Source organism: Lepeophtheirus salmonis, chromosome 3 (genome assembly GCF_016086655.4).
Source record: "Lepeophtheirus salmonis chromosome 3, UVic_Lsal_1.4, whole genome shotgun sequence".
NCBI classification, from domain to species: domain Eukaryota; kingdom Metazoa; phylum Arthropoda; class Copepoda; order Siphonostomatoida; family Caligidae; genus Lepeophtheirus; species Lepeophtheirus salmonis.
In genome coordinates, this window is record NC_052133.2 from 47,017,069 (window position 1) to 47,044,934 (window position 27,866).

The window sequence follows — 27,866 nt, forward strand, 5'->3', positions numbered from 1 at the left end:
AGGTATATTACATAAGATTCCTGATTTTTCATTGAATAAGTGCCTTGAATCTGACGTTCCTTATAAATAATTAAAATCTTTATTTCTAAAACAGTTTCTTGTCTCTAAAAACAATTTACTAGGGATTTTGTTGAATTAATTAGAAACAGTGATAATACAGAAGTGAGTGAAATGGAATCTATAAGTTGGGATTTGATTAACGAGATTGTAAGGATAAAACGGATTTTAAAGAGACATTGATCAAGTACATGGTTAGTGAATGCCTTCCTTTATCATCGCGTCAACACCTTAATCAAAGTTTTGAGAGAATGCACTATGAAGAGTATTTTCAGTGTGCGAAGGCGGAAGAGAGCGCGTGTAAGTTGAACCATTTGCATATTCATCATTTAGAGGAGGAGAAGGAACACTCGCCCAAAGAAATTAATCATATCAATAAAAAAGACGATAATGTGTGCCTGTGGGTTCAGCGTAGATAATCTTTACCTACTAAAAAATACACACCTAATAATATTTATAATCATAAACAAAAACCCTATGTCAATTTCATAATAAATATGAAAGTAATTCTTATCATTCTTTTTCTCCTCATGTTTGCATTGAAATTTTATATAAAAGTGCAAAAAACTAATTTTGCGTCGGTGATATCCGACGCCTAATGTAAAAATATAAATATAAAATGTAAAGACTCCAAAAATAGATCTTCTACCTCTATTTTCTATATATATAAGAATATTTATCAATTATTTAAAAGATAACTCAAATTTGTTTAGATTACAAGCCCATATTACTATTCCTACAAATAATATTAAAAGGCTTGTAACTTTTTTGATTGATACGGGAGCAGAACGGTCATTGATTCCTAATTTTATCCTTACGAGAGCCAGGTGTTAGGTTATTGGCTGCAAACAACGAAGAATTGAAAATTTTTTGATGCTCAACTCAAAAGGTTCAATTACCTGGAATGGACCCCGTATCTTAGAATTTTATTGTCACGGATATGAGCTTTGGAGTTATTGGTTTTGATTTCCTTAAAAAATACGAAATTATTGTTTATTATGCAAATAGAAAATTGATTAAAAATGGTAGTGCCATCAATTATATCAACAAGATTTCTTCATGTTCAAAAGTAGACAAAATACTTCACAATTTTCCCGCGTTGCATGATAATTCTTTTAAAGGTCATTGCTTACACAGAGTACACCTACTATAGAAACGATCGGAATGCCAGTTGGCACTCGACTACTAGATTTATCACGGAAAAAATAGAAATCATTAAGTCTGAGATACAAAAATGACTAAAAGAGGGAATAATAGAAGATTCAAAAACTTGTTGGTCCTCTCCAACTCACTTAGTTAAAAAACAAAAATGGTGATTGGGGATTAGTCGGTGATTAACGATTGCTTAACAACGTTACAAAGTCCCACAAATATCCTATGCCTGCCGTACAACATTTCAATTATTTGATTAATAAATCTTGTTATTTTAGTATGCTTGACTTGTTGAAAGCTTACCATCAAATTCCAATGTTGTCTGAAGACAAAGAAAAGACTGTAAACCTTGTATTTTTTATCAATATATTCGCATACCGTTTGGACTGAAGAATGTGACCAGCTCATTTCAGCGAATGATTGATAGAGTATTGGGACATATGAGTAGTTGTTTTGCATATTTAGACGACATCATATAGTTTCCAAAAAAACAGAAAATGCGGAAAAAGGTCTTAGCTACAATATTAGAAAAAGGCAGTTCTGTGAAAAGGAGATCGATTTTTGGGGTTTACTATAAATCAAAAGGGATCAAGACAAGCCGTTTACCAAAGTTAAAATTTGGTAAAATAAAATCTCCATATAAAATTTTTTATCACATGCACTTAGATTTAATCTGGCCATTCCCAAAAGCAAGAGGAGATAATATGGCTCTTACTGTTATTGATTGTGCTACTAAATGGTTCGTAGTATATCCTATGTCTAGCGCAAGCACCAAAAATATGATAAAAACTGAAATAAAATTGGTTTTCAAGATTTGGATACCCAAGAATTATAAGAACCAATCAAGGAGGACAATTCGGTTGTTTAGTTTGGGAAATAATTCCACAAGAATTAAATATATCAAATATTAAAACAATCATCCATAGAACAATGGGTTAATTGAACGAAAACACACAACTCTCAAAGAAGCCATTCGGTGCAACTTACTGGAGTCAAACCACAGTTGGGTTAATGTTTTGCCTAGGATCTTACTTGAACTTAGGACAACAGTAAAATCAGGAATGAATGTTTCTCCTGTAGAATTGGTATTTGGAGAAGAAATTCGTTCAACAGCGACACTGCTTCCTTATGACATAGAGATTAAATCTAAATTTAACACTATACACAGTTTAAAAAAATGATTCTTATACACATAATGAAATCTATGAAAGATTAATGCAGAATTTTATGTTTTAAGCCCTCCTATCAGGTATTCGCTAACACCTCATTTTAACGGTCCTATTAAAGTAATTCAAAAAGAATTTTATTATAAAAATTAATGGAAAATCTAAGTCAATATCCATTTACAATTTAAACCCGAAATAATTCTGAGGGGGGGGGGATGTATGTGGTGCTTGCTATTGGAATTATTTATACAACCTTGTTGAGATCATGTTTTGGAGTCTATTTAGTTTTCTTTTGGTTTCCTTCTTCTTCTTATTATTATTTGTTGTTATATTGTGAGTCAGTTCGATATTTAGATTCTTAGAATAAACACATATTTTAATAAATCCAAACTTGGATTCTTAAAAGAAATTTTCACTGCGAAACGGATTTGACTATAATTTGCTAGGTTGTTTGTTTGACAGTAGTCTATGTCAGAAACAAAAATTTGGATCCGTAGCTTAATCCAAATTGGACCTCTGAGCTCTTCAATATAGAGTAATTAGCTTTTTGATATTTTTTTATTTGCGATATCTTACAAATCAAAGCAATGAAAATACATATTTGAAAAACTATAAGATAGCTTAAAAAAAAATAATGAAAGTTTCATACATCATATTCTTCGATATATAAATATTACAAATTTACAAAATTACTTGATATATACAGTTATAATTTTAGACAACTACATGGATTTTCCATACTACAGTTGTTCTTGCTATAAATTATAAGGATTTTATATGGTTAAAATATGAAAAGGAAATAAATGACTTTGAAAAGTGAAGAAAAAAATAAGGTCTTGGATTACTTATTTTTTTATAATAAAAAATTAAACAAAACCTTTAATATATTTATAGTATTGATTGAGTTAAACATCAAATTTTGGTTCTCCTGTCAATAATACCAAATACCAAATTTTAGTTAAATCTGCTTCCTTGTGAAAATTTATTATGTAATGACCAAATAATATATGATATATGGAGAAGAGTTGCTTTCACAGATACTTTCTTTAACTAATAAGCAAAAAGGAATGTATATACGCGTACGATAGATGTGGTAAGACGCCTCAAGTCCTTGTTGGATTCATATTAGAATTAAACTTCAATATCAGAGAAAATCCAGCCTATGATACAGATGTGATAAGATACAGAATAATGATTTGTCTTTATTTTCTTAATAATAAAATGTCCATAAAACAACTTAGCTGCTTGGAATTACAATTTTAATTTTCAGTTTATTTCTTTAGCATACCAACTGGTCATATTTTCAACAAATTTATATCATAATCTTAGTTCTATATATGAAGATCCATTAAATGTTTTTTGTTTCACGTGATTTTCTTCATATATAAACTATCCTTCGTCTGTTGCACTCTTTAAGATATTTTTCTTTCAATAAGGAAAGATTAAGACTCATAAGGTCTGGACTTTTGTTGTTGATTTTAACATTTACAAACCTATCAAAAGTTTTATGTTTTGTATTTGAGTTCTATATTTGTTTTACAATTTATTTAAAATATTCATTCTTTGTTCCAACGGTCTTATTTATGTTTAGATATCTTTTTACACCTTTTTTTTTCTTTACAATTTTTATATTATATACTGTTACAAAGATATGATTTGATTTAATAAATTGAAAAAATTTTATTTAATAGAAATTTTTCTAAGACACTCAGTCCTTTGAACTTAAAAGATCTTAAAGGGAAATTTAATTTTATGATGTAAGGTCTATTCACGTTCTTGAACAAAAAGCTACATTGTTTTTTAATATATATTTCATCATAAATAAAATATACATTTCGTTGTGATTACTGAAGGTAATTTAATAATTTGACCAAAAAAATTTGAAATAGGGGAGCGTAAGGATACTTCTTAGAGAAAAGATATGCTACACTGACGATAACTTAGAAATGTTAAGTTATCTAACCACCTTTTTTTATACAATTGAATGTCGTCCTTTGTTGATCAAATCAACCCAGATTGCCTAATGCCTATAATTATAGAGAATTTCGACATTATAATTTTTGACGCAAAAAGTAAACATTTTTGTTAAGTGTTTGTTGTCATATATTTTTATTATAAATCATTTGATTTTCATTTGATTTTTTTAAGTGTCATAGTGTACCATATTTTTCAATTAATTAAAATGTTTGCAATATATTATTTGTTTTAGTTATTAGTTCAGTTTATTCCTTTTACAACACTTATGAGGAGACTTGTTATACCCCATTTTTTATTATTTATACTCGTTCTATATACATAATTAAATATGATATATTTAATTATGTTTGGTTTTTGTATAATTTTATGTAATACTTTGATTATCAATCATACCAAATAGTTTAAAAAAATATTATTTACTATGGCCTATTTCTGTAAAGGTTTTATTGACTTATCTTATATGGATAATTATAAGTATATACTTTATGCTGACAAACTGTAATAAAAAGTAAAATAAATTCTGAATATAATAAATGACAGTTTTTACATGTTTTCTCACGTTGTAACATGTCCAATTCTACCCTGGATCATGTCTCCTCCTTGATTATCAAGTATCCTACTTTTGGTTTATTTTCGAAAACACTAATAAATGGCTATCAATTATTGCACTAAAAAAATTCTTTGGAATTATTTGTCTAAGTTAACTCATGTTGGCCGGGTGTTCAATTATCTTTTAAATTTTAAACCTTATGACAGTTTAAAAAAAATGATTTTTGGGAATATGTATTCTCCCTCTCCCCGGAATAAAAAATCTTAAAAATTAATTTTTTTAGGTACAATTACCATTCTTCAAATTAAGTTCCAGATCTTTAAATACTTTTTGGGGGAGGATGAGCGCTTGAAATTTTTTTTTGGTAATGAGTACCTCAAACAAATTTATGTTATGTTTTGTCTCTGCTTGTTTGTTTACTAGTCACCAGGATTACACCAAAAGTTGCGCATCGATTTTTATCAAATTTGGTACAAACATTATACCGGGTGTAGAAAAGTAATTAAACCTTCTAAAAATACAGTTTTGAATAGGTGCTGTTGATTAAGTCTTAAAGTTCCTATTATTTTTGAATAGCTAAGATTGTAAGTCTTTGATACATGTTGTAAACAAAAATTCTGTAAATGTCGCAATGGAGGCAAGAAGAGCCATCATAGGCAATTTAATCCACGCAGGGAGGACCACCTCGGACATATTACAGGACTTACCAAACCCACCAAATTGAAGCCTGAAGACGTCATGGATGCCTTTCAGGTAAACCAACCATGAAGATGTCCTAGCACGCCTCCTAGAAGAAGGTGCATCGGTCTACTGTGGACAAGGCCATCCGAAAGGCTGGATGAAGGCCACTTTGAAAAATTGAGTGGTCACTCCTATCCCAACATAAAAAAGAGTTCCGTCTTCAGAGACGTCAACAACTCTGGAATGATCTGAAACACAACAACAACAAGGTAATTTTTTTCCCTGACAAAAAGACTTTTACTGTTGACGCGTTTTCAACAAGCAAAATGATTATGTGGTACGCTTTGGCAAGGCTGAGAACAGCATCAGGACTGTCACCAAGACCAAATATTCGGCCTCTGCGATGACGTTGGGGGTTGTGACATCAACTGGCGAAAAATGCCTCTAAGTTAGTTTCCTGTTGGATACCGGTTAATCGTTGCCGACTACTTGATGATGTTGAAGGAAAATGTGGTCCCATAGATCACCAAGGCCATGGAAAGTCCAACAAGGCCACTTACGTATTTCAGTATTCCAGTCCATTCTGCTTATATTGTACAAGAATGGATGGGTAGCAACATGAACTTTTTGCCCATGAAACTTTGGCCCCCTCAGAGCCCAGATCTGAATCCACTAGATTTCTCAATTTTGTGGCAAATAAAGAAGAAGGCCTGAAAAGTTTGCCACCCAAATATTGATGCCCTGAATACCTCTGTTAACCAGCAGTGGAGAATCATGAAACAAGACTACTTTGCCAATGTGTGCAACGGGTTCCAGAGACGGTTGCAGGCTGTCATTCAGGCTTATTGTGGCCAAATTCACAATTAATGTGTATTATTATAGTAAAAAAATTATAAAATAAAACTTATGTAGATCTATGTACAACATCATCCTGATCAATTATGATTATGAGTATTATGATAATGACTACATAGAGGCAGTACTTTTTCTACCTGGTAAATGATCACAGTAGGAGGCCATAAAATTTTGGGAGGTCAAGTTAACAAAATGTAGAAAAGGAATAAATTACCAAAACTAGGGAAAAAATTGAGATTCATAAAACAGTTTCATATTAGGCGGAGGTTTTGTGCTTTACTGTGTATCCATTGTTGTTAAATTAATCTACTCATAACCTTTTTTTTCATTAATTTGAACATGATTTAGGCCCCTTAAAAGGCTCTGTAGACCTACTAAAAAGTAAAATTACCTTAACAAACTTATAATCTGCTTTCTAAAAAGTTGGAGCCTAATATTATTTTCTGTTTTTGTTATTTTAGAATTTCGGACAATTATGTAATTTTTAAATTACTACAAAACGTTAATACTTGATGAAAAGTCAACCCTATAACGATATAAATATCAAATTGTATATGAGTTTTAGAATTTTTGATTTGAGCAATTTGACAATTTGTTTTTTCTTCATATATTGAATAAGGCATAAACCAATTAAAAAATACATGTTCTCTGCAAGGTGGTGTGACAGACTGTAAGTTATTGTCAACTAGTTGTTTAAAACATAGTGTATGCCTATAATAATATTGACAACACCTTCTATGAGAGTAACATACATATATATGTTTTATTTATAAGTATTATCATTCTTTGAGTTTTATTATTTTGTCGAATAATGGGGCTAGTCTTTTCACTTTGTTTACAAACCAAAATTACAAAACAACTCTCACACACCATTGAAAATAAATAATTAATCAATGGATCATTTAACAAAACAATTACAAATTTCATACTCAGTGACTTTCTAGTTTTGTACACGTCTCATCAAAAAAATTCTAAAATCACGTGTTTTTGGAAAATTTCAAATCTAACTTTGTTGTCATAAACATCAGCAAAAACGGACATTTGAATTAATATTTTGTATTTCTGAGGTCAAAATATAAAAAAACAAACATCTTTGATTTTGACTGATTAAAAAAAATGTCCTATTTTTTTTCAAAAACTTATGACAAAGTATTTGTCATAAATAAAATTATGAAAATGTTTTATTTAAAATATGTACTAATTTGGTGGACTTCATATTTAGACTAATTTCGAACAAATCAATTATATTAAAAAGTACCTGAGCACCAATATTTCCAGCTTTAAGCCTTTTCAAGTCAGTATGCGACCAATCCGAGTTTTTCCAAGGAGCAATTGTTCTCAAGTCGTCCGTAAAATTAACTAAATTTAATTTATTGTGTATGAATTTGCGAATGTTCCAGGGCAGGTCATTGTGGCTGAAAAGGAAATGAGAAATAATTGAAAAAAAGCAATGAAAATATTTGATAATGTAGTGAAAGAAATAAAAAAATCTTATCCAATATTTATTGATCTCTTGATCTCAATGACTCATTTTCATAATGTTTATTTTTTCTATAATAAAAAAAGAAGACTGAGAAACGGAAAAGCATCATAAAATATCATAGCTATTAATACAATAAAGTCAAGACCAATTTATTTTAAATGAGGCAAATAATTTTAATGTACAATATACCATCATTCAACATTTGCCAAATTGGATGAAAAAAGGGATGGGACATCAAAACAATTGAATATTGATGATTCTCTCTCTCTTTCTCTAAATAAAGAAAGGTAGAGTAAGAATTAATGACAAGATAAAAATATATAGCATAAAATATTCTGACAATATATAAGTTAATTTATTTGTATTAAAAAAAAACTTTAAATTATAAAAAAAGCTAATAAATTATTCCATGTCAACCCCTTTAAAAATAGACTTATGCATTCATTTAGCTACTTTCTTACATATTTACAAAGTATCATTCATGGGAGTACTTTATTTCTTTTGTATTCAATTGCGATGAAAAGTATGGAGGTACGTTCTATATTCAGGGTAAGCAAAATATATATGTAGCCAGTTTTGCACACAATCTTGCGCAAACGCAGGCACTTACGTACCCGATTTTATTTTTAGATAGCATATTCAAACCTGCGATATTTGGAGGATATTGAATCTGCGCCGGGAGGTCATTAAAGGAGATTTTGAGGGAATTGAGGTCATTAAAGGAGATGGCAATGTAGGTTGAGGTCAAAGGTCGAATTGATTGTATCCAGACTCCAGAATTCGTGGCCTGAATCTAGCAAGTCGTCAATGAGGACCCAGGGAAGTCATCAGGGCAACTGATGCCAAACAGGAAGTGCCAGAGACCAACGTAAAGCCCTGAATGTACATGGTTGCAAATGGGTGGTCTTGCATAAAGGCAACAAGACTTTTTTCTCTACCACACAACAAAAAAAAGTCTACAATGTCTCCAAGACATTTTTGAAGATTTTATCTCACAGGAATTTTGGCTCCAAAATCTCCAAATCTGAATCTAATATTTTTTATTTTTGTGTGTGAGGTGCGATCGAACAACAACCCCATACAGGTCCCTTCAACACCAAAGATGAACTCATCAGTTGGATAAAGATGGATTTGCCATAGGACCAATTAACGTAAGCCTGCTCGTGCTATAGGCTTTCTATAGAGACTGCAATCGAGGTTTGGTGATTTTATTTTTAAAAGATCAATCAAAATTAGCGAAACTTTCGTATTTGGTTTTGTTTTTATTAATATCATTACTGTTTGGAAAGAAAAATGTGTTAAAAAGTATTCTCTTTCGCGGCACAGATAGCTTGCACACACTTTACAGTTTAGTTTCAGTCGGAAATCTTAAACCTAAAGCATGGAACTGTTGCTTAACAACAAACTTTGAGCACCTACAAGAGCTCTGGATGAGCAGGTAGGACGTTGTTTGATGTTTTCTGGCTAGCCAGAAGTGTTTGTCATTTATTGACGCAAATATTATACATATTTGATTATTATTATTAAGCTGCTATTAAATTTAAGGTATTTGACAAACTCTCTTCTACACTGATATTTTGGTACTACATATACTTCAGTATGTAGTGGTCCATCGTACATCATAATCTCAATTTTTGGGCGTCTACCACTTTCAAGGGACCTCTCAAAGCTCTGATTTTAAGCCACCATGCTGTCAATTATTTGTACAAGACTTCAAGAGGACCCTACGATCTCTTCGACACTCACATGGCAGTGGTTCCAGTCAGACACCCTTCGCCTTTTCGCCTCCATGTTGACAATTGTGTATTTTTGAAAAAAAAAAATATTGTTAATTAACATGGATAATCCTCATTTTTAATAACTCAGGCTAAAAGTATTTACCAACAAGTTATCCTGACTTATATAAATTCCTCGCACACTATACACAGAAACTTTCATGAAAAGTAGTTTGTTCATTTTAGTTTGTCAGTATCTATAAGTAAATCTTATTTTGCATAGTACACCGATTCATGAACCAAATAATTTATAATACAGAATGAGGTTATAATTTATGAACGTAGTTGTAAAAGTCATACTTTCTCCCCCCTTCTTCATAACTCTAAAGTAATTTATGACTATTTATTTTTAATGTATAACAAGAATAAAACTAATAATAAAACATGTAAATGTTTTATGAATGGTTAGAGGTAAATAAATTATAATTTAAAGGTTAGATTTTAATAAAAAATAAATTACTTGTACAAGAACACGAAATGAAAAACCATAGGAATTTTTTTAAATAAATATTAGGCTGGTTCTTAAATTTGTTTTTCTTTTTTTAAATGACGAAATATAAAGTTTCATCCATTTTATCAATGTTTGTAGGTTCTTTCATAAAATAAGTCACTATATAGAAAATAAAGCAACGTATGATTAACCATCTTTTAGGGAACATCCTTTTTAAAACACGGATTGGGAACTGAGTTAAAAATAGCCCCAAAAATAAAACGTATTTAAATACATAATAAACAGTTAAACGATCATATTAATAACGTAATTCAAACTTTGTGTAATTTTAATCATTTTATTTTCAAGAGTTGTAGAAAATATTCCCTGCCAGCTAGCAAAAAACAAACAAATAAAACCAACAGATTACCGTGGTATTCCAGACATTTTGATGAATGTTTAGGATGAGGGCAGCTTGGCTGTCATGACGTTTCATTAGATATGCAACAATCAGTTGTGACGAGGTAAGAAAGGGCATTGACAAGAATTACTCTAATGTTGATGCTCTATTTTACTCGGAGTCCAAAAGGAACTTACAATTATAACTTTCCAACAAATCGTCTAGGGTACTCTTTTTTTTTTTATGAAAACACACAAATTTTCAGTCTTTTTTTGAATTTAATTGAATCTAATAGACAACTAAGGTCACATGCTCAGCAGTTAAACAATCATGACAACAGATAAGGTAAGACAATTTATTTTTCAGACTACTAATTCCAAAAAAAGCAGACAAGGCAAAAACTACCCACGATTTACATTACTATTTATAACTCCCATGGAAATTGTCATAGCCAATCTCAGTCATTCATGAATACAGTGTGTCTATTACCTAGATGTCCTAACTTCAAGAATGAAAAAAATAATGGTGACTGCTTAAGAAAATTTATAAAGACTGTTCCAATTGCCAACTACAAAAATCTCACATTCTAAATCATGCTTAGAATTTACTACTCTTTTCATGGATTCTTAAACTCTGGAGTGAGTGTATGTGACACGTCATTATATCAGTAACATAAAAATTTGCTACATATATTTTACCAACTATTAAATTTTTCTCCATCTCTTCACCTTGTCAGTTTTCTGGAAATTGATTGATGGAGCTTGAATTAGCTTTTGACCAGCAGTTAAAATATAAATACTAACTTCACAAGCTTGGAAGAGTGGGTCGACTACTAAATTACTTTGGACCTTACATTTATACCAGCAGTACTTACCACTCTTGTTATAACCAGACGTAGAATGATATGTCGAAAATTTCGGCATACCCATATATCAGGAAATACCCAATGTTTTCATCGTAAATGATACAATTCTTAGAAATGGCAATATTTACTCCGATAAGAAATGTATCTGTTATGATTATGAATGTGAAAATTGTCAAAATTTTCCTGAGTTTATCATAAAAAGAAAAATATATATTTAGGCAACATATCTACGAAAAGATTTTAAAAAGTATGATGCTCCTTGCTCGCTAATACGTTTGAATTATCCAACTAGGGTGGAACAATTAAAAATAAGCAAGAATATCTAACCAAGAAATACTTTTTAAACTGTATGCTCACAAGGGTTAAACATTAATTAACAGTACACGTTTTACAACTAAGCCCTGTATATCTAATCATTTGTAAAATATTATATCGGATCCAAATATATTATTACTTAATATAGGCATGGAAATCTGATCGACAAATATTATAATATCAGCTATTGTCTAATTATCATAAAAATGAGGCTGCACGCACCGATTCAATAGACAATTTAATATAGTACAGTTGAAAGCGCATAAATATTCCGGTAGCACTCAAGTACCGGAATATCGAACAAGACCACTGTGTGTATACCCTTTCTTGAACTTTTATTAATGTATTAATATTTTTATTTCAAATTTTTACAAAGTTTTTTAATAATGATAACAATAATTTATAAAATTATGTTTCAAAGTTTAAATATAATTTTTTTATTATTATTTCAAAGAGGAAAAACTATATATTTTATTTAATAATATTACGATATGATGATCGTTGTAAAATTTTTCTTTGTTATTCTGCCTCCTGGCTTTCGATATATATATAAATGCAAATGTATATATGTGTATAACAATAAACTTTCTTGGCCATAAATTTTTACTTTTCAAGTAGCACAAATGCTTAAATATGCAAACATATTCGCATATACATAGACTTATGATTTCCTTATAGAATATTATATTATCTCTCCTTATTGTAATATTATAAAAATCAAAAAACACTTTAAAACCAATTGAAGGAATCTCTTAAAATTTTCATATACACTGCAAGGTGAGACAACACAAGTTCCATTTTACGAAAGGCAATAACATTATTTTAATATATCAAATACTTTAAAGCTTTTGTTTCGTAATGATAATATTCATTTAAAATTTTGTTTAGACTGATTTAAAAATCATAGCAAGTATTTGATTTCATTTATTGTTGAATAAATTGAAAAACATAATATTAAACAATACAATATGTTTCTTCAATTCTTTATTTATCTTTAAATTATTTTTTATCGAGAGGATTTAGATGGATGTTTTTTATTAATAAAGATACAAAGTTAAATATAAAACATGTTTTATTTCATAACTGTTGATTATTTGTTTATAAGATTTATTTTTTTTACAAATTTTGCAAAAGTCGTAAAAATGTTGGGATTTCGGGATTAAATACGATTTCAAATATCCGATTGGGACAAAAAATATCAATTTATAATATTTTGAACAATTTTGCAAATTTAATATTATAGAAATGAATTGGAAAAATTGTTTTTTGTATATTAAAAATTAATTGATTTTCATCAATAACACCAATAAAAACTTAAGAGCCAAATCTAAGTGAGTTTAGTTTTATAAAATATTATTACAAATAATTTTTTGGCTGTATTTATTTCTGAAGACAAATGCACGTTTCTCACCACTCAAACGCATTATAACGACTCACAGTATTTAAGATAACTGTAGAATCGCGCATATAAAAATGAAACTAATTCTACAACCCGATTACCACGCATTATAATTATGGAAGTGTTGTTGCAACAAATTTTTGGATATACTCTGTATATTTGATAACATGCTACACCCCAAACCATCAAGTATTCGATAACTGAATGTACTTTTTGTATTCTTACATATACAGGTTTCGGAAGCAAAACTTGAAATGTTGATAAATGCTAATTATGTAATTAAAATAGAGAGGGTTTTTTTCCTGCATATTCCGAATCTCCTATCCTTTTTGCATAAGTAAACAATTACAAACATTTCTCGAATCTTTCAACAAGAGTGAGCAAGAAGCAAAAAGGCAGAGGATATCAGACCTTCTAGTTGCCAAAATTGAGGTGGCAGAGATTGTGGACATTGTGAAGTGTTCCATTTATGAAAAAGGATGGAAAATACCTCCCAAGGAAAAAGGAATTGGGAGACACAACTTGAAAAGGGATTCTGAGTATCTGGGGGAACTGAAGAAGGAGATTAAGGAGCGCCCCACAAAATCTATGAATCGCCTCTCAAACGAGTTTGATGTGGACGAGGGGACAATCAGAAAGGCTGTGAAGTAGGACTTGGGGTTGTCCTCTTACACAAGGGCCCTACACCACCTGTTAACGGACTCTCTGAAGGCAAGGAGACTGTAGAAGTGCAAGAAAGTTCTTGCGTGGATCAAGGCAAATGAATTCAATGTTAAAATTTCACTGACGAGAAAATTTACACCTGGGCCAAGTTTTATGAGTGAACCCAAGATGGTGTACCCTCACAAACATTGGCCAAATGACAAAAGTTATTTTCGGCTTTTTTTCATGGCTTTTTGGCACTAGGACATGTGAGCATCATCTTCGCCGTTTTTAAACCTATTGGACCTTGCCGTGCAGGGCACTTTGGAGAGGGAGACTAACTGTAAAATTTGATTGCTTCGAAGGGGGCCATATTGAGTGAACATCTTCAGAAAGGTCGTGTCTCAAAGTTTTGTTCATTAAAATATCAAAATTATTTATCAAAAAATAAAATCATTGATTTGTTTCTAAAATCAGTCATTCAGTCCACGTTTTGCTTCCGAACCCTGTAGAATTCAGACTAAACTCCAAATTATGTTATAAACATATTTCGATGTAAGAAATAATAATGTAGTTGTATTAATAAATATTGCCGGCATGTGCATGTAGCATTGAGTGTACACAGGGTGTACTGAATATAGTGCTGCTCCGTGATGTATGTCATAAAGATATTTTTGATTTAAGAAATATCAATTGAGTCGTATTAATTAACTATATCAGGTGTGTGTATATAGCAGAGAGTATTTTTAGTAGGTTGCAGTGTATATATTGCTCCCTGATGTACAATGCGTGTTCAAAAAGTAAGGTGACTTTTCAAATTTCGCGGGCAATATACATTTGGTATGCTCATTTTTTATAATAATACAAAGGGTTTAGTCTGTTTGGCAATTTTTTGGTGTTGTCAAACATGGATCAAAGAATTTCAATTAAATTTTGTCTAAGACATGAAATTATGTGGCATACGCTTAATTTCTTCTGAGTAAAAAAAAATCTTAACAAGTGATCCAAATTCTTTCAAAACAGCCCAACCAACATCGATCATATGTCAAAGTTCTGTTCATTGATTTTTCGACTACTGTGTCGTAGTACATCAAAGATTCTTTCCATATGGTCATACGGTCAATCAAGAATATTAGCTTAAAGTTAAGTGGAACTTACGAGAAGCAATACGAAGAAAACATCTGGATTTGTGAAAAACAATTTATTGCTTTAGCATGCTGATAATCCTCCTGATTAGTTGCCTTTGCTTGGGATATATTTTTTGGCCAAAAACAACACTATAATCATGTCTCAGCCACAATATTCACCAAATTTGGCACCATGTGACTCTTTCTTGTTCCCAAAACTGAAGAAACCTATGGAGGGACGGAGATTTGCAACGATTGAGGAGACAAAGACAGCATCGCTGGAAAAGCTCAAGGTTATACCGAAAAGTGCTTATGAGAAGTGCTTTAAGTATTGGAAAAAACGTTGTTCTATGTATATTTTATATGAGGGGGATGGCTTTGAAGGGGACAACATAAAATATTGAGGGAAATAATTTTTTTTTTACTATAACACAAAGTAACCTTACTTTTTGAACACACTTCCTCTATCATAAACATATTTTTGATCCAAGAAATAACATTGTCGTCGTTTTAATGACATATTGCAGACGTGTACATATATACAAGGAGAATGGTTTCTGTAATCAATCTCTGGTGTATATCATAATTATTATGCATTTACAGAATAAGTTAAGATTTGAATAAAATATAAACGCTAGCCGCATGTTTTTTTCTTGTTAGTGAGTGCTTTTGAGACACATAAAGTACTCATCAGTAATCCCATTATATTTTTATTTTTTTTATTCTCGAGGAGAAAATACGTCATATGAATTGAGTTAAGAATTGATTAATAACCTGCGATTGTACTCATGAAAAATGGAGATTAAAACTAAGGATTTCTTGTGGAGTTGTTTTATATATTATTTAAATAAAATTTGCCTATTAGGAGAGGCTTAATTAGTTTGTGCAATATAATCAGTTTCCTTTAGATGTAAATAAAATATAACTCTAATAGCATTATTATTCTGCACCAACATTAATATTTAGTTTAAAATTCATTATAAAAGTTTATGGTATAAGTATTCCATAAAAAATAGTCTCTTTAAATTACATTAAATAGCAAAAATGAACAATGGTCAAATAATGAATGGGTTGAAATTGTAAAATGGTCAAATATTAAATGTTCTTTTATAAATAAAAATCCGTTTTTTTTATTTTTTTTTTAAATCGATATTTGAATCATTTTAAGGGATAGTAGTCCTTGGACTAACATTTAGTTATTTTATATTATAAAATAAGTTTTCCCTTATCATTAAGTAGCTTTTATTATATTTAAGCTAAAAAAATAAGGGCATTAACCATTAAAAACCAATCATTTGCAATATGAATGGGAGCTAATAAATAATTTACAACTATTGAAAAAATCGAATTTCTAAGTCTTTAATTTATTTATGTGGAGCAGTAATTTTCAAATTTTTAAATTGATGTTTTCTTTAGATTGCTTTTGTATCTTCCTTCCTAATTCTAAGTGATGTAATATTACCTGTGAAGGAATTTGTTGAAGATTTGCAAGGAAAAACAAGTTTTTGATATATATTTTTTTTGTTAAATAAATTTTTTTGATCTTTTGTTACAGTTAAAATAATTGTTGAAATTCTTTTTCACCACCCCTTATAATAACTAAATTTAAAAAAATCTATGTCTTCAATAGTTTTATAAAGCATTTATATAAAAATATGTTAATATTTCTATGTGGCAGCACCATTTCAATGGCCATGTATTGATGTTATCTTTAAGTAAACAAGGACAAAGAAAATTGTTCAATAGTGTGCTTTTGGTTATTTTTAGGGTTCCAATATTTGCCAAGTGGAGTGAACATTCACACCATTCCTATTTAGTTTCTTTGTTTCTTTCTTTGATTTATATTAATAATTTTTTTTTTTTGGCTTCCTTTACGTTTGTTTAATGGATTGATTGTCAACAAATACTCATCATTTTTAGCAACAAATGTCTGTTGTAATTGTTGTTCACGTCATGCTAAATAAAAAAATATAATGAAAAAAACATTTATTTTTATAAATAAAGAATAGCTCTTCAGTTTGTTTGAAAAACAATCATATTTTAAAACGAGTGTTTGTAGCTATTTCTCATTACGTTGTATGAAAAAAGAAATGAAAAAGGAAGTACACATGTAAAATACAGCATAATGAATGTGATATTAGATTAGGTTTAGCAACGAGTGTGTGTCGCTAAAGCTCATTGAGGAAGTGCTTCGGAGAGTAAAAAAACTACCTTGCTCATCACATCATTATAAAAAAGGAAAAGAAAAATGAAGTACATTTATTAAATAAAAATAATAAATGTGACTTAAGACCAGGTTTAACAACAGTCATGTGGGTGTATCAAAAGCTCAGCCAGGGAGAACTCTTGAAGTTAAAGCACTCCTTGGCTCATTACGTTCCATTAATGAAAAAAACGGGGAGTACATGTATTTAGTGTTGTGAATGATAAGCATTACCAGCCCATCCGTTATTATTTACACATCTCTATTAAGTAAATTTTAAGAGATTAAGAGTCATTTTTTTTTTACAATTTTTCTGGAGCTTCGAGGAAGACGATTTACAATATCATATAACCAAGGAGATATTGTAAATCGTCTATGTCAAGGCTGTCTCTGATGGCCTTGAGGGCCAATCTCGCACATAGGAGCGCTGCTATCTCAATCCTTTTCTCCTAGTGTGGGCTAATAGTGGTACCTAAGACAATGTTGTTCTTAGCAATCGACAACTAATTCTGTGTCCTTCAATATTACTCATAGGGAAATTCAAAAAAATAAATAAATACTTTTAACATCTAAAATTTTGTGCAATAGATATAAGTAAATAATAACAGTTGTCCCAGTATTTATAGGGCAAGGTGTACAATTAAGTTTCTTTGTCTTAGGTAAGCTAAAAATGGTGTTTTTTACTATCTCCAGCATTATTTCATTATTGGAGAGATAACATCTAAGTGTTGATTAACCACGTGTGAGTTTGATCGAGAAAGGCAAACTTTAAATTTAAGTCTTTTTTTTGCAGAGTAATCGTTTATATTAATAAAGCAAAGTTTGTCTATTCGTCGACGTCTAATTACTCTGAACAATACCGTTGATAGATATAAACGATCAGCTATACTATTTGAAAACATCATAGTGCTATCTATTTTTTTACTTCATTTAATTAAAATCAACGTTTTATCATCAAGAGTTGAAATCATAATCATCTTTTTATTACACCCTTGCATACATACGTTTGTGAAGGCTGATGTTGTAGTATAAAAGTTAGGTACTTATTGATAAAATATAAAACATGCATATCTTACCCATCTATTAAAGGAGTTTCTGACAAAATGGCGGAAACAAGTTGGAGTCTTTCCTTTTCCGTCGGGGGCGGATTAAATCCGATTGGGGCGGAACCGTTATCGCTTATTGGCAGTCCTATAGCGACACAAATGATAATTATGAGCAATATGAGAGAAAGGATGCACCAATGCTGACGGCGAAAGTGGATTCCTGAAAGGTAAATAAAGTTACAATGTGATTAGTTGTTATCTTATATAAATATAAATGGTATGTATACACGTTCTTAAGCTATGTATGTATACTTTATAAAATGCAGTTTTGGTGAACCCCGAAGGAATCAAATTATACTACCACTTTATTGGCAATTATTTTTTCGCATAAGCAATAAATTTTACATCTTTCTAGGGAGAGAGGAAGAGATGAGAGGATTTATTTAAGGAGTAGGCGTGAGTTTTGAAATATATACATATATATTACCTGGTTTACCAGAAAAACATAAAAGATATAACACATTAAAATAATATAAAATGAATAAAGTTAATTAAGTAAGTTTTGAATTATGAATAATCATTAAATTTGAAGAGTATATCATATTCAGACAAAAAATTGTGATGAAGTTTATTAACAAAGGGTTTGGCGCCATTAAAGTTACGAGTTTTTTTAGTTTTCGAGTCAAAATGAAGTCTTTTGACTTTTATTTTGAACTCAATTCAGCTCCAATTCAAGTTTTTAGTGCCAGTTTCATGTCCCTCCCTTCTGCCAGATTCTATATACTTTATAAATCATTGAAAAAGATTGAGTTTATAATTAATTGTTAGTAGGTATAAAATATATTGAGTATTTCACACACTGAAAAACAGAAGGGAATAAACCAAAAGATATAGTCATTGATTAAATTGTTTTTTATGATGCAATTTTTTTTATGTGACACAGTACCCTCACAATTGTTATTGGGGTTATCTTCTTCATTCTATCAACTGTTTGATGTAGACATTAATAAATAATACTTAGTAACTGATACAAATGAGTAAGACGACACACAAGGGGAGGTTTAAGGACAGAACTAATAAATTGGTCATAAAGTGTATCTTTGAAAGATACGAAATGATCAGTAAATTTTTTAAAACTTCGACGATACAGGAAAGATGGTATTTAATTTGTTCGTACAAATTTGAGATTATTTAAAAGATATTGAAAATGTGTTCACTGACTTCAACAAAAGTCAAAGAAATGTAAGGAAAAAATTATTCGATAATTTAAATTTACAAACCCTTTTATTTGCTAGAGTTGTAGAAAATATAACATTAAACCAATGCGATACTTTCTGTAGTTGCAACCTAAACAGTGCTTTTATTTTCTAAAGATATTATCATTGTTTCTTCATTTTTAAGAAGAAACATCTAAGTATAAGTGTATAAGTATTATGTGGCATGAGTCTTCCTTAACAAAAAACTTGAAAAAGAAGGAGAAGATGTAAGTTAAGATAAGTATGTGCCACATGTTTTCAAGATACATAAATCGAATCTTCTGATTGTAACCAGTAAAGAATTTGAAAGATATCTATTTGGAATCAAAGCTGAATTTTATCCGAACACCTCCCAAAAAAATTTATGCAAACATTTCAAAAGACACGAAAGAAGCCTTGAAAGAATAAATTAGACTCGAAAAAAAACACCCCACAATTGATCATCAAAGATGGGGACAAAGGTGGAGGTATTTTTCTTGCCAATGTTTATAACTATTTGGAATCTTGGAATAAACATCTATCGTCTTAAACAGTCTATGGAAATCCATACTACGACGAAGTCACAGAGAAGGAATTCAAAAATGCCAAGAAATAAATCAAAGAAGTTCTGAGCGATTGGATATTGAATGGATTCAATAGTAAGGATGAATTTTCAATTATGAGCCCCCCAAAAAAAAAAGTGCTGCTCGATTTTATGAGATCTTTAAAATTCACAACGACCATCCAAAAGAGATTCATCCATCTAGACATATCATCATATCTGGCAATAAGTCCATCACTGAGAAGATAAGCCAGTTCGTAGATTTTCATTCAAAAGCTCTTCTAAAATATCAAAAAACCTTCATCCAGGATACTCTATTAAAATACTAAAAACAAGCCTCAAATTTAAACTTTAGGTCTATATTTTTTCGCTAATGATGCAGTATCGCCACGATATTGTAAATGGAAATCGCTATCGCACAATAACTTTATTGTCACATTTAAAGCAGCCCTTGAAAATCAAACCAACGAATCAACTCCAATATCGTTTCTGAAATCATTGTTGAAACTTGTTCTCTGTCTGAACATATTTGAATTTTTTTGGAAGTGTTCATGTAGTGGTGGGGCACGGCAATGGGAACCAAAGTGCACCCACATTTTTTTTTCATGAGCAAAATAGACAAAATTATCAAACAGATGGCAGCAAAATCTTTGCATCAAAAATTTTCTGATGTTTCTTTATTTTCTACGTAGATTCATTGATTATTTGTTTACAATTTGGACTTGAGCATAAGAAAAACTCGAAGCTTTCATGTCAAAGTTGAATTCAGATCATCCCGTAATAAAATTAACGGCATTATACAACTTTGCAATAAACCTACACAGTTTTTGGACACCGTTTTACGTAAGAGACGAGAAACTACTTACAGATATGTACCAGAAAAAAAAGCCCTGATCGAATTCAGTATCTTCCCCACTCGTCATCACATCCATCCCACATCTATCTAAATATTCACTACAGTCTGTCTTTAAGAATCTTGAGAATTTTCAGCAATGAAAATGAGTAAGAAAATTGTTTCCAGAATTTTATGAAATTCTGATAGCAAAAAGATATTCATACTTCGAATGAGAAAGTAAAGCTAATGGTAAGGAATGAAGCACTCAAGAAAACTGAATCCAAATCCCATGATCGCCAAATGTTTGTCATAACTTATTATTCGCAGCTCAAGCAAATTTCATCCCTACTTCCCCATCATTGGAGAGTATTAAGCAGAATGTTTCATAAAGCTAGCTATGATTGCCTACCAGCAAAATGAAAATCTCAGGAATCTACTTTGACGTATAGAATCCAAGTATCAATAAGTAGTGTCAATGAAGTTGGCTTGAAAAAGTGCTTGAAAACGGATGTAGAACCTGTTCATATGTTCAACTAGGTTCGGTTATTCAATCATCGTCATCGGATGTTACACACAAACTGGCTCATCTAATTATATGCAATTCTACACAAGTTTGTCTGATCGGTTGTACAAAATGATCAAAGCAATATGTAAGCTAAAGCAAAAGAAGATTAAAAGATCGGATAACTTCACATGAAATATGTCGATAAATGTTTGGAAGCCAATGGAAAACACTTCAATTCGAGAGGACATAAGAAATCCAATATGAAAGTACATGTTCTAGAACAAGTCCAGCCTATAAGATCGATTCTGATAGGAAACAGTTGCTTTTCACTCAAAAACACCCACTGGAATGAATAGAGGTTGAATTGTCCGTTCATTAAAATAATTTTAAAACAGTTTTGTTTAAAAAATCACTTTTTTAAAATATAATTATGGATTTATATAAAGTGACGATCCTGTAAACGGGAAAAATTAGATATACTAATGTACTTGTATATACTATTGATACATTACTTTATATATTCTTAGTTTTAAATTTTAGTGCTTTTTTTTTTTTTTTAGAAAACTTAAGAATTTAAGAATATTCTAATAGTATTATTATTTTTATTTTCTTTTTTTAAATTGGACTTTCATTAAAATTTAATACAACAATATAAAGATTAAAATAATAATACCATACATCAAGAGGGATTGCAATAAAATTAACCATAAATAAACGTTATAGTTTAAAATTGAACATCTAGATCAAAGCCCAGCCCTTTAATATTTACAACTTATGTAATATTATTATTTAAAGAGGCATTTATGGAGGCAATGTTGAATTAAGGAACAACATCAGTGTAACTTCGGACTATTGTATACTCATAAAATATGTGTTTATTTCCTTCATATAAAAGCTGCTTACAGTTAATTTACTAGAACGTTATGACAGCTAAGCTGCTGTTTTCTTAAACATTTCTTAAATTTTTAGGGTGACAAGGCTTATTTTTGGTTTCTTTTTTAGCACACTGATAGATTATATTATTTTCATTTGGGAGGAATACAATATCATGTTTCAGTTTATTTTATTTTTACATACTAAGAGGTCAAATGAAATTCTTTAGTTACTAAACTTTAATTTATTAATGAACATTATGCGTGATCGCACGACCAGGAAAATTCTACCACACAAGAAACACATACACAGAATGTCCTTTGATTAAAGGAAAGGTCATATTATCATGTGATTATAATTTTTAACTTTAATATTATTCACATGGATCCACTTCCTTTATCTATATATTTATTTAAATTCCATTATACTGTTCAAACAAAAAATATTGAACAAAATGTAATATATTTATTGTTATACGGATCATTAACTATGTAAATCCTCCTCATATTTCGAACCCTTTGAGTTGACTTTCAATTATGATATTTACTGATTCATCAACTTTTGGGAAAAAGGACAATATATGTACAAATTGTATGTAGACTATATACAGGGAAAAAATATATGTAAGGTTGTAGAAAGTACTTCCTGGCAAAGGATAAGGTTATTAAGATACCAAATAATAATAGTTTTCTGTGTTCGCTTTCATAGTTAAGTCATTATGTAAAACAGTGGTTCTTAACCCACACAGTGCAAATTTCATACGAAAATACACTATATAATATCCAATTAAAATAGTGTATTTCTCTGCAATTTTGATTCCTTGTGTGAGGGCACTGCACAGGAAATTTAGAGATATTAGAATAAAACAGTTTAATCACCTTAGACAAAGAATTTCTAACCTGAGGCCGAGGGCCACTTTGGGGCCCAATAATTGTTTAAGTGCAGCCATTACTTATTTTCAATTTAATTATAATTTTTTGAAAAATTATGGCGCTAAGAAAAAAATCTGAAAAAGCAGAGAAAAAATAATTTAAAATTTATTTTCTAAAAAAGAAAGTAAATCGATAAAATTATGCAGCAGAGGAAATTTTTTAATTTTTTGAAAGAAATGGAAATAAATCCTCCTGGTTTTTAAAGCAGTTTGGCTTTGAAAAATTAGATTTGGTCTAAATTTGGAATAAATTTGTATATTGTAGTTTTGTTTTAAAGACCCACTTTTCATGAAATTTAAATTAATAGGTTCCGTGGCCCATTAAAATACTTCTAGTGCTAATGCAGCCCATTATATTAAAAGGCTGGGCCTCCCTGGCTTAGACCTTTGATGTTTTTTTGTCATGAATAACCAACGATTTATAAAATATGTCTTGCAGCTATTAGAAAATAAAAGAAACCAAATAAGTACATCATAATCCTGGCAGTTTTAAGAATATTCATCGGTTAACTTTTTTTTTCTAAAATATACAATACAAATGCATTAATTTTATTTCCTTTTTTTAAGCCAACATCTATAGAAAGAAAGATACAACTGAAAGAATACACTTAATCCCTTTATTCAGGAATGAAAGTTATTTTAAAAAAATGGATCTAATTTTTTTTTTTTAAATATTAAAATATGTATAACTTATCTTTAAAGAACAATAATATGGCTGTTTCATGTTGATAAGCAGTCCCTTTCTAGTATAGAGTTTTGAATAAATAAAAAATAAAATATGATTTATATTTGCAAAATACATGATACCCGAACATTACTTATGTGCGTTTTGAATGACACTAAGGATTGGATAACACTCATCAACAGAATTTTAAGTTGTTGTTACCTTAGAAAAGAAATTGTGTGTTCTAGAACGTTTTTACGTCAAGAAACATTAAAAGTACCTTTATTAGTCGAAATCTTTTTTTTTTCTTCTTTTTTTTCAAGTATTTTTGTAAATTTACATGCTTCCAAATTAGATATTTTTATAATTTGTTAGAAGTGGACAAAATGCTTTCTAAGTAGAAAGAAATGACTAATAATAAACATTTTGTTTAAAAGTCTAATAAATTCTTCATTTTCATAAAAACTGCCATTGAGTAAAGGCATATCTTTTTACACTATTATTTATTAATGACATATTAAGTGTTTCTTTTTTTTGCTACAAAAGTAAACATTTGGATTTTCAAAGACATTTTCATGTTTATCGAGGTAAAAACAATTTGAAACATATCATCCTAATTCAAGGGCAAAAATGTGTTGATGTGTGTGATTCACCAAAAAGAATATCATATTAGAGGCATAGGTATTTATTTATTCATATGTACATATTTTAAAAAAAAGTTTAAATGTTCATGTTTTAAAAAAATATTAAAAATACTTTTATTCAAGGACTCTAAAAATCACAATGAAATGTTTTTTTATATAAATATAAAATTTGGTTATATATCGACTGTGTAATTAAAAACTAGCATCCCAGAGTGAAAAAGCAAATGCCTGACAAGATGTTGTGCTGAAATTAAAAGTAGATATTGAAATTTCTTGGATGGGAGTACTCTACTACTTGCCTTACTCAAGTTTTGGACCTCTGTTGGTATGTGTTCTGTGCTTAACAGAGCAGCAATCTCAATTCTTTGATCTCCTTATATATTTTCAATTGGTTGTGTTATTATTATTTATTTTTTTGGAAGGGGGTATTGATATAAACAGTTTATGAGTTGATGGGAGGATTTTCTTATTTCTCTAATTTAAAAGTGTCTAAATTTCAACCATACACCCGTTGTGTCATTAACCTGTAAATGCACAGAAGGGTCAAATTGATATCAGTAGCATTTTTACAATTCATTACTTAGAAACTTTTTAATAAAAAACCATAACACTATTGTTATGTATTTTATTTTTCCGTTTATAAATTGCTTGTTTCAAATATCAATTTGTTTAGAGCCAACAGGCCGGCTTCAATGGTAGTAGATGGATTCTTTCCATCATTTATTAATAATTATCCATTTATAATAATCCCTAATCCAAATATCACTATTTTCATTATTGCAGGGAACAAACTTAAAACGTATCCTATACCCATGGGATAACGTAACAGCCAATATTCAAAATGTGTAACTCACATGAAAATAATTCACAGTTAGTAAGATAGACTACCATTTAAAAAGTTCAAAAAAGAAGAACCTTGGAACATTTTTACGTTGCAATGAGGACTTCATGCAAAAAAAGTCGATTGTAAATAATATTAAAATAAAAAGGAAGGTAAAAATATAATGGTCCATCTTACCAGAGACTGTTATGAGTGCCACAAATTTCCCAATTTCCAATGAGATCCCTCGTTCATCTTCTCCAATAAACTTAGCCCTTTGAGAACTTGGACTCCCATTGAAAAGGGATCGACTTCCTCTAAATCCTCCAGAGGCAGTTGGAGAAAGTGATGAACAGGATTGAACGGCATTACTTCTTCGTCGACCCGCGACGAGAGCTGCGTTACGTACTATGGCTGCTTCATCTGCAACGTAGCGATATCCGTTGGTGAGGAATTGACTATTGGACTCTATGTCATCATCTCCACCATCAGAAGAGGCTGAAATACCAGTGTTTGTATATCCCTAATAAAAAAAGGATGCAGGTTAATAAATTATAATTAAAATGCCATTTAAAAATACATTATTATTATTCAATTTTTTACTTCTTTTGTTCCTTATTAGCGTTCTGAACATTGATTGGTTGAGACAAGAATAGCTATTGCTAAGCCTTCAACCAATCTTATTTAATAAATTGAAAAATAGTCCTAGGAGTTAATTTGGGGGTCATTTTCTAATATTCCTTTAATTTTTCGCATGGAGTTGCACTGATTAATTATAAATAAACATTATTTTTACAACTACTCCATCTCATCTATAATTGCCTTTCGAGGCCATAAACATCTTTGTTAATTAAGCAAAGTTTGTCTGTATGTATGTACATTTTATCTAATGTCCTTTTTGAGTATATATTAAGACTACATACATACTTGATATTATGAAATAATAATGCAATGGCCTCATATAAAAAAGAAAATAAATTAAAGTATATATATATATAGAGTTGTATAAACACCTAATGTCAAAATAAATACAATCCTCTGAGCGTTTTAGTCAACTCTTGTTTTATGCAACTCTACAGATTCTATGAAATATGAGTTGAGGACTATTACATTCATTATTTTGATATAATGTACTTCCTATATATTTTCTTTTTTAATATGAGCTTCAGCTACACAGGCTCGTTGTTAAAAATGAGTTCTCAACAAAAAAAAGGAAGAATATATGCGATCTAAATGCGTGCGTAAGCACATCAGTTAACTTTAGAGCTGTGTGACTACTCGATCTAAGAAATTAGTACACGTGCTCGTTGTTAAAAATGAGTCCTCAACAAAAAAAGAAAGAATATATGTTGTGAAAATCTGTGCGTAAGCACATCAGTGAACTTTAAAGCCGTATGACTACTTCATCTAAAAATTAACAATGTATCAACAAGTGTGTTTTTTTGTATGTTAGCCTACCATCATAAAAAGTATAATATGAGTTCTTGCTTAACAACTAACTAACATGTCTAGCTAAGGCTTAGCACTTTAAAAAGAAATAAAAGGAATAGCATATATTTAGGTTTGTAAATCTTAAAGCATACTTTAGTGTGCGAGTTTCGCTGTTGTTGGCAACATGAAGAACTGTTTTGTTTTTCCCCCAAGCTGAGGAACGAACAGTTAAGTAACTATGTGTTAATGTGCTTATAAAAACGGAAAGTAACACCTGAGAATTTGTTGGGGGGTTATATTTTATATTAATAGAGCAAATGCTGTCCAATTGTTGACGTCAAACACCCTGTTTAATGAGGGGTGTTGTTTAAAAAAAAAACTTATTAAGGGATGAAGACTGCTGTACGTCCAGTTCGATGTCGGTCCAGTCAATTTCAGTCTTAAACCTTATACAGTTTCCTCTTTTATGACGTCACTTAACTATATTATTTCTTTTTTTAATCAGTTCCAGTACTGACAGCCCAAAAGAACAACAGTCCTAAGGGCCCTGATTCCAAGGATTAATATGACTGGTCCTAAGACTAGACTGGACCGAATAATTAAGGACTGACTAAAGACTAATGACGTGTACTACATCTAGTAACGAATAAACTTGTATGGTAAAAATATTTTCCCGAGAAACTTTTCTTATAATTTATTCGAATATATTGTTATCTATAAAGTAATAATGGAACTTTTTTGTATTCTGTACAATTTTACAATTGTTTGTTATTCTTACAAAATAAATATATATATATATAGATATTTACTTGCTATGTACCTAAAAGGCCTTGATTCTAATATGTATATGTGATATATAAAAATACGAATAATGTAATGATATAACTGTATATAAAAGTACAATACTGATATGTATTGGTTATTTATGAGATTGATTTTTGTAGTCCCATCAAATTTATACCATAAAAAAGACTCGTAATATATCTTCATTTATTGAAAAAAATATAATAATTAATCCTTTGGCCCATATTGCTGAACATAAAGAAATATACGTATTTATGTAGGTTGGTAATGCAACTATATTATAACTCAAATACACATGTTAGTCAATGCAAAAAAAAAAAAAAAAAAAAAAAAAAATAATATAATTTATGATGGTCCATGTAAAAAAAATATATATATAGCAGTGAGTTATTTTTTTAAATTTAATGTTTGAACATATTTGACCTAAGTATAAAGTTAA

The 27,866-nt window shown here is 30.0% G+C and overlaps 1 protein-coding gene across 2 annotated transcripts in view; it reads right to left on the minus strand.

The window, feature by feature from the left end:
- LOC121115226 (uncharacterized) overlaps positions 1 to 27,866 on the minus strand; it is a 439,152-nt gene that overhangs the window by 125,655 nt on the left and 285,631 nt on the right. For both annotated transcript variants that reach the window (XM_040709425.2, XM_071887446.1), the window contains exons 3-5: positions 25,391 to 25,715; positions 18,154 to 18,343; positions 7,697 to 7,853 (exon numbers count right to left, since the gene is read on the minus strand). In XM_040709425.2, the coding sequence (XP_040565359.2) occupies positions 7,697 to 7,853; positions 18,154 to 18,343; positions 25,391 to 25,715 (672 nt within the window). The remainder of the gene's footprint in view (positions 1 to 7,696; positions 7,854 to 18,153; positions 18,344 to 25,390; positions 25,716 to 27,866) is intronic.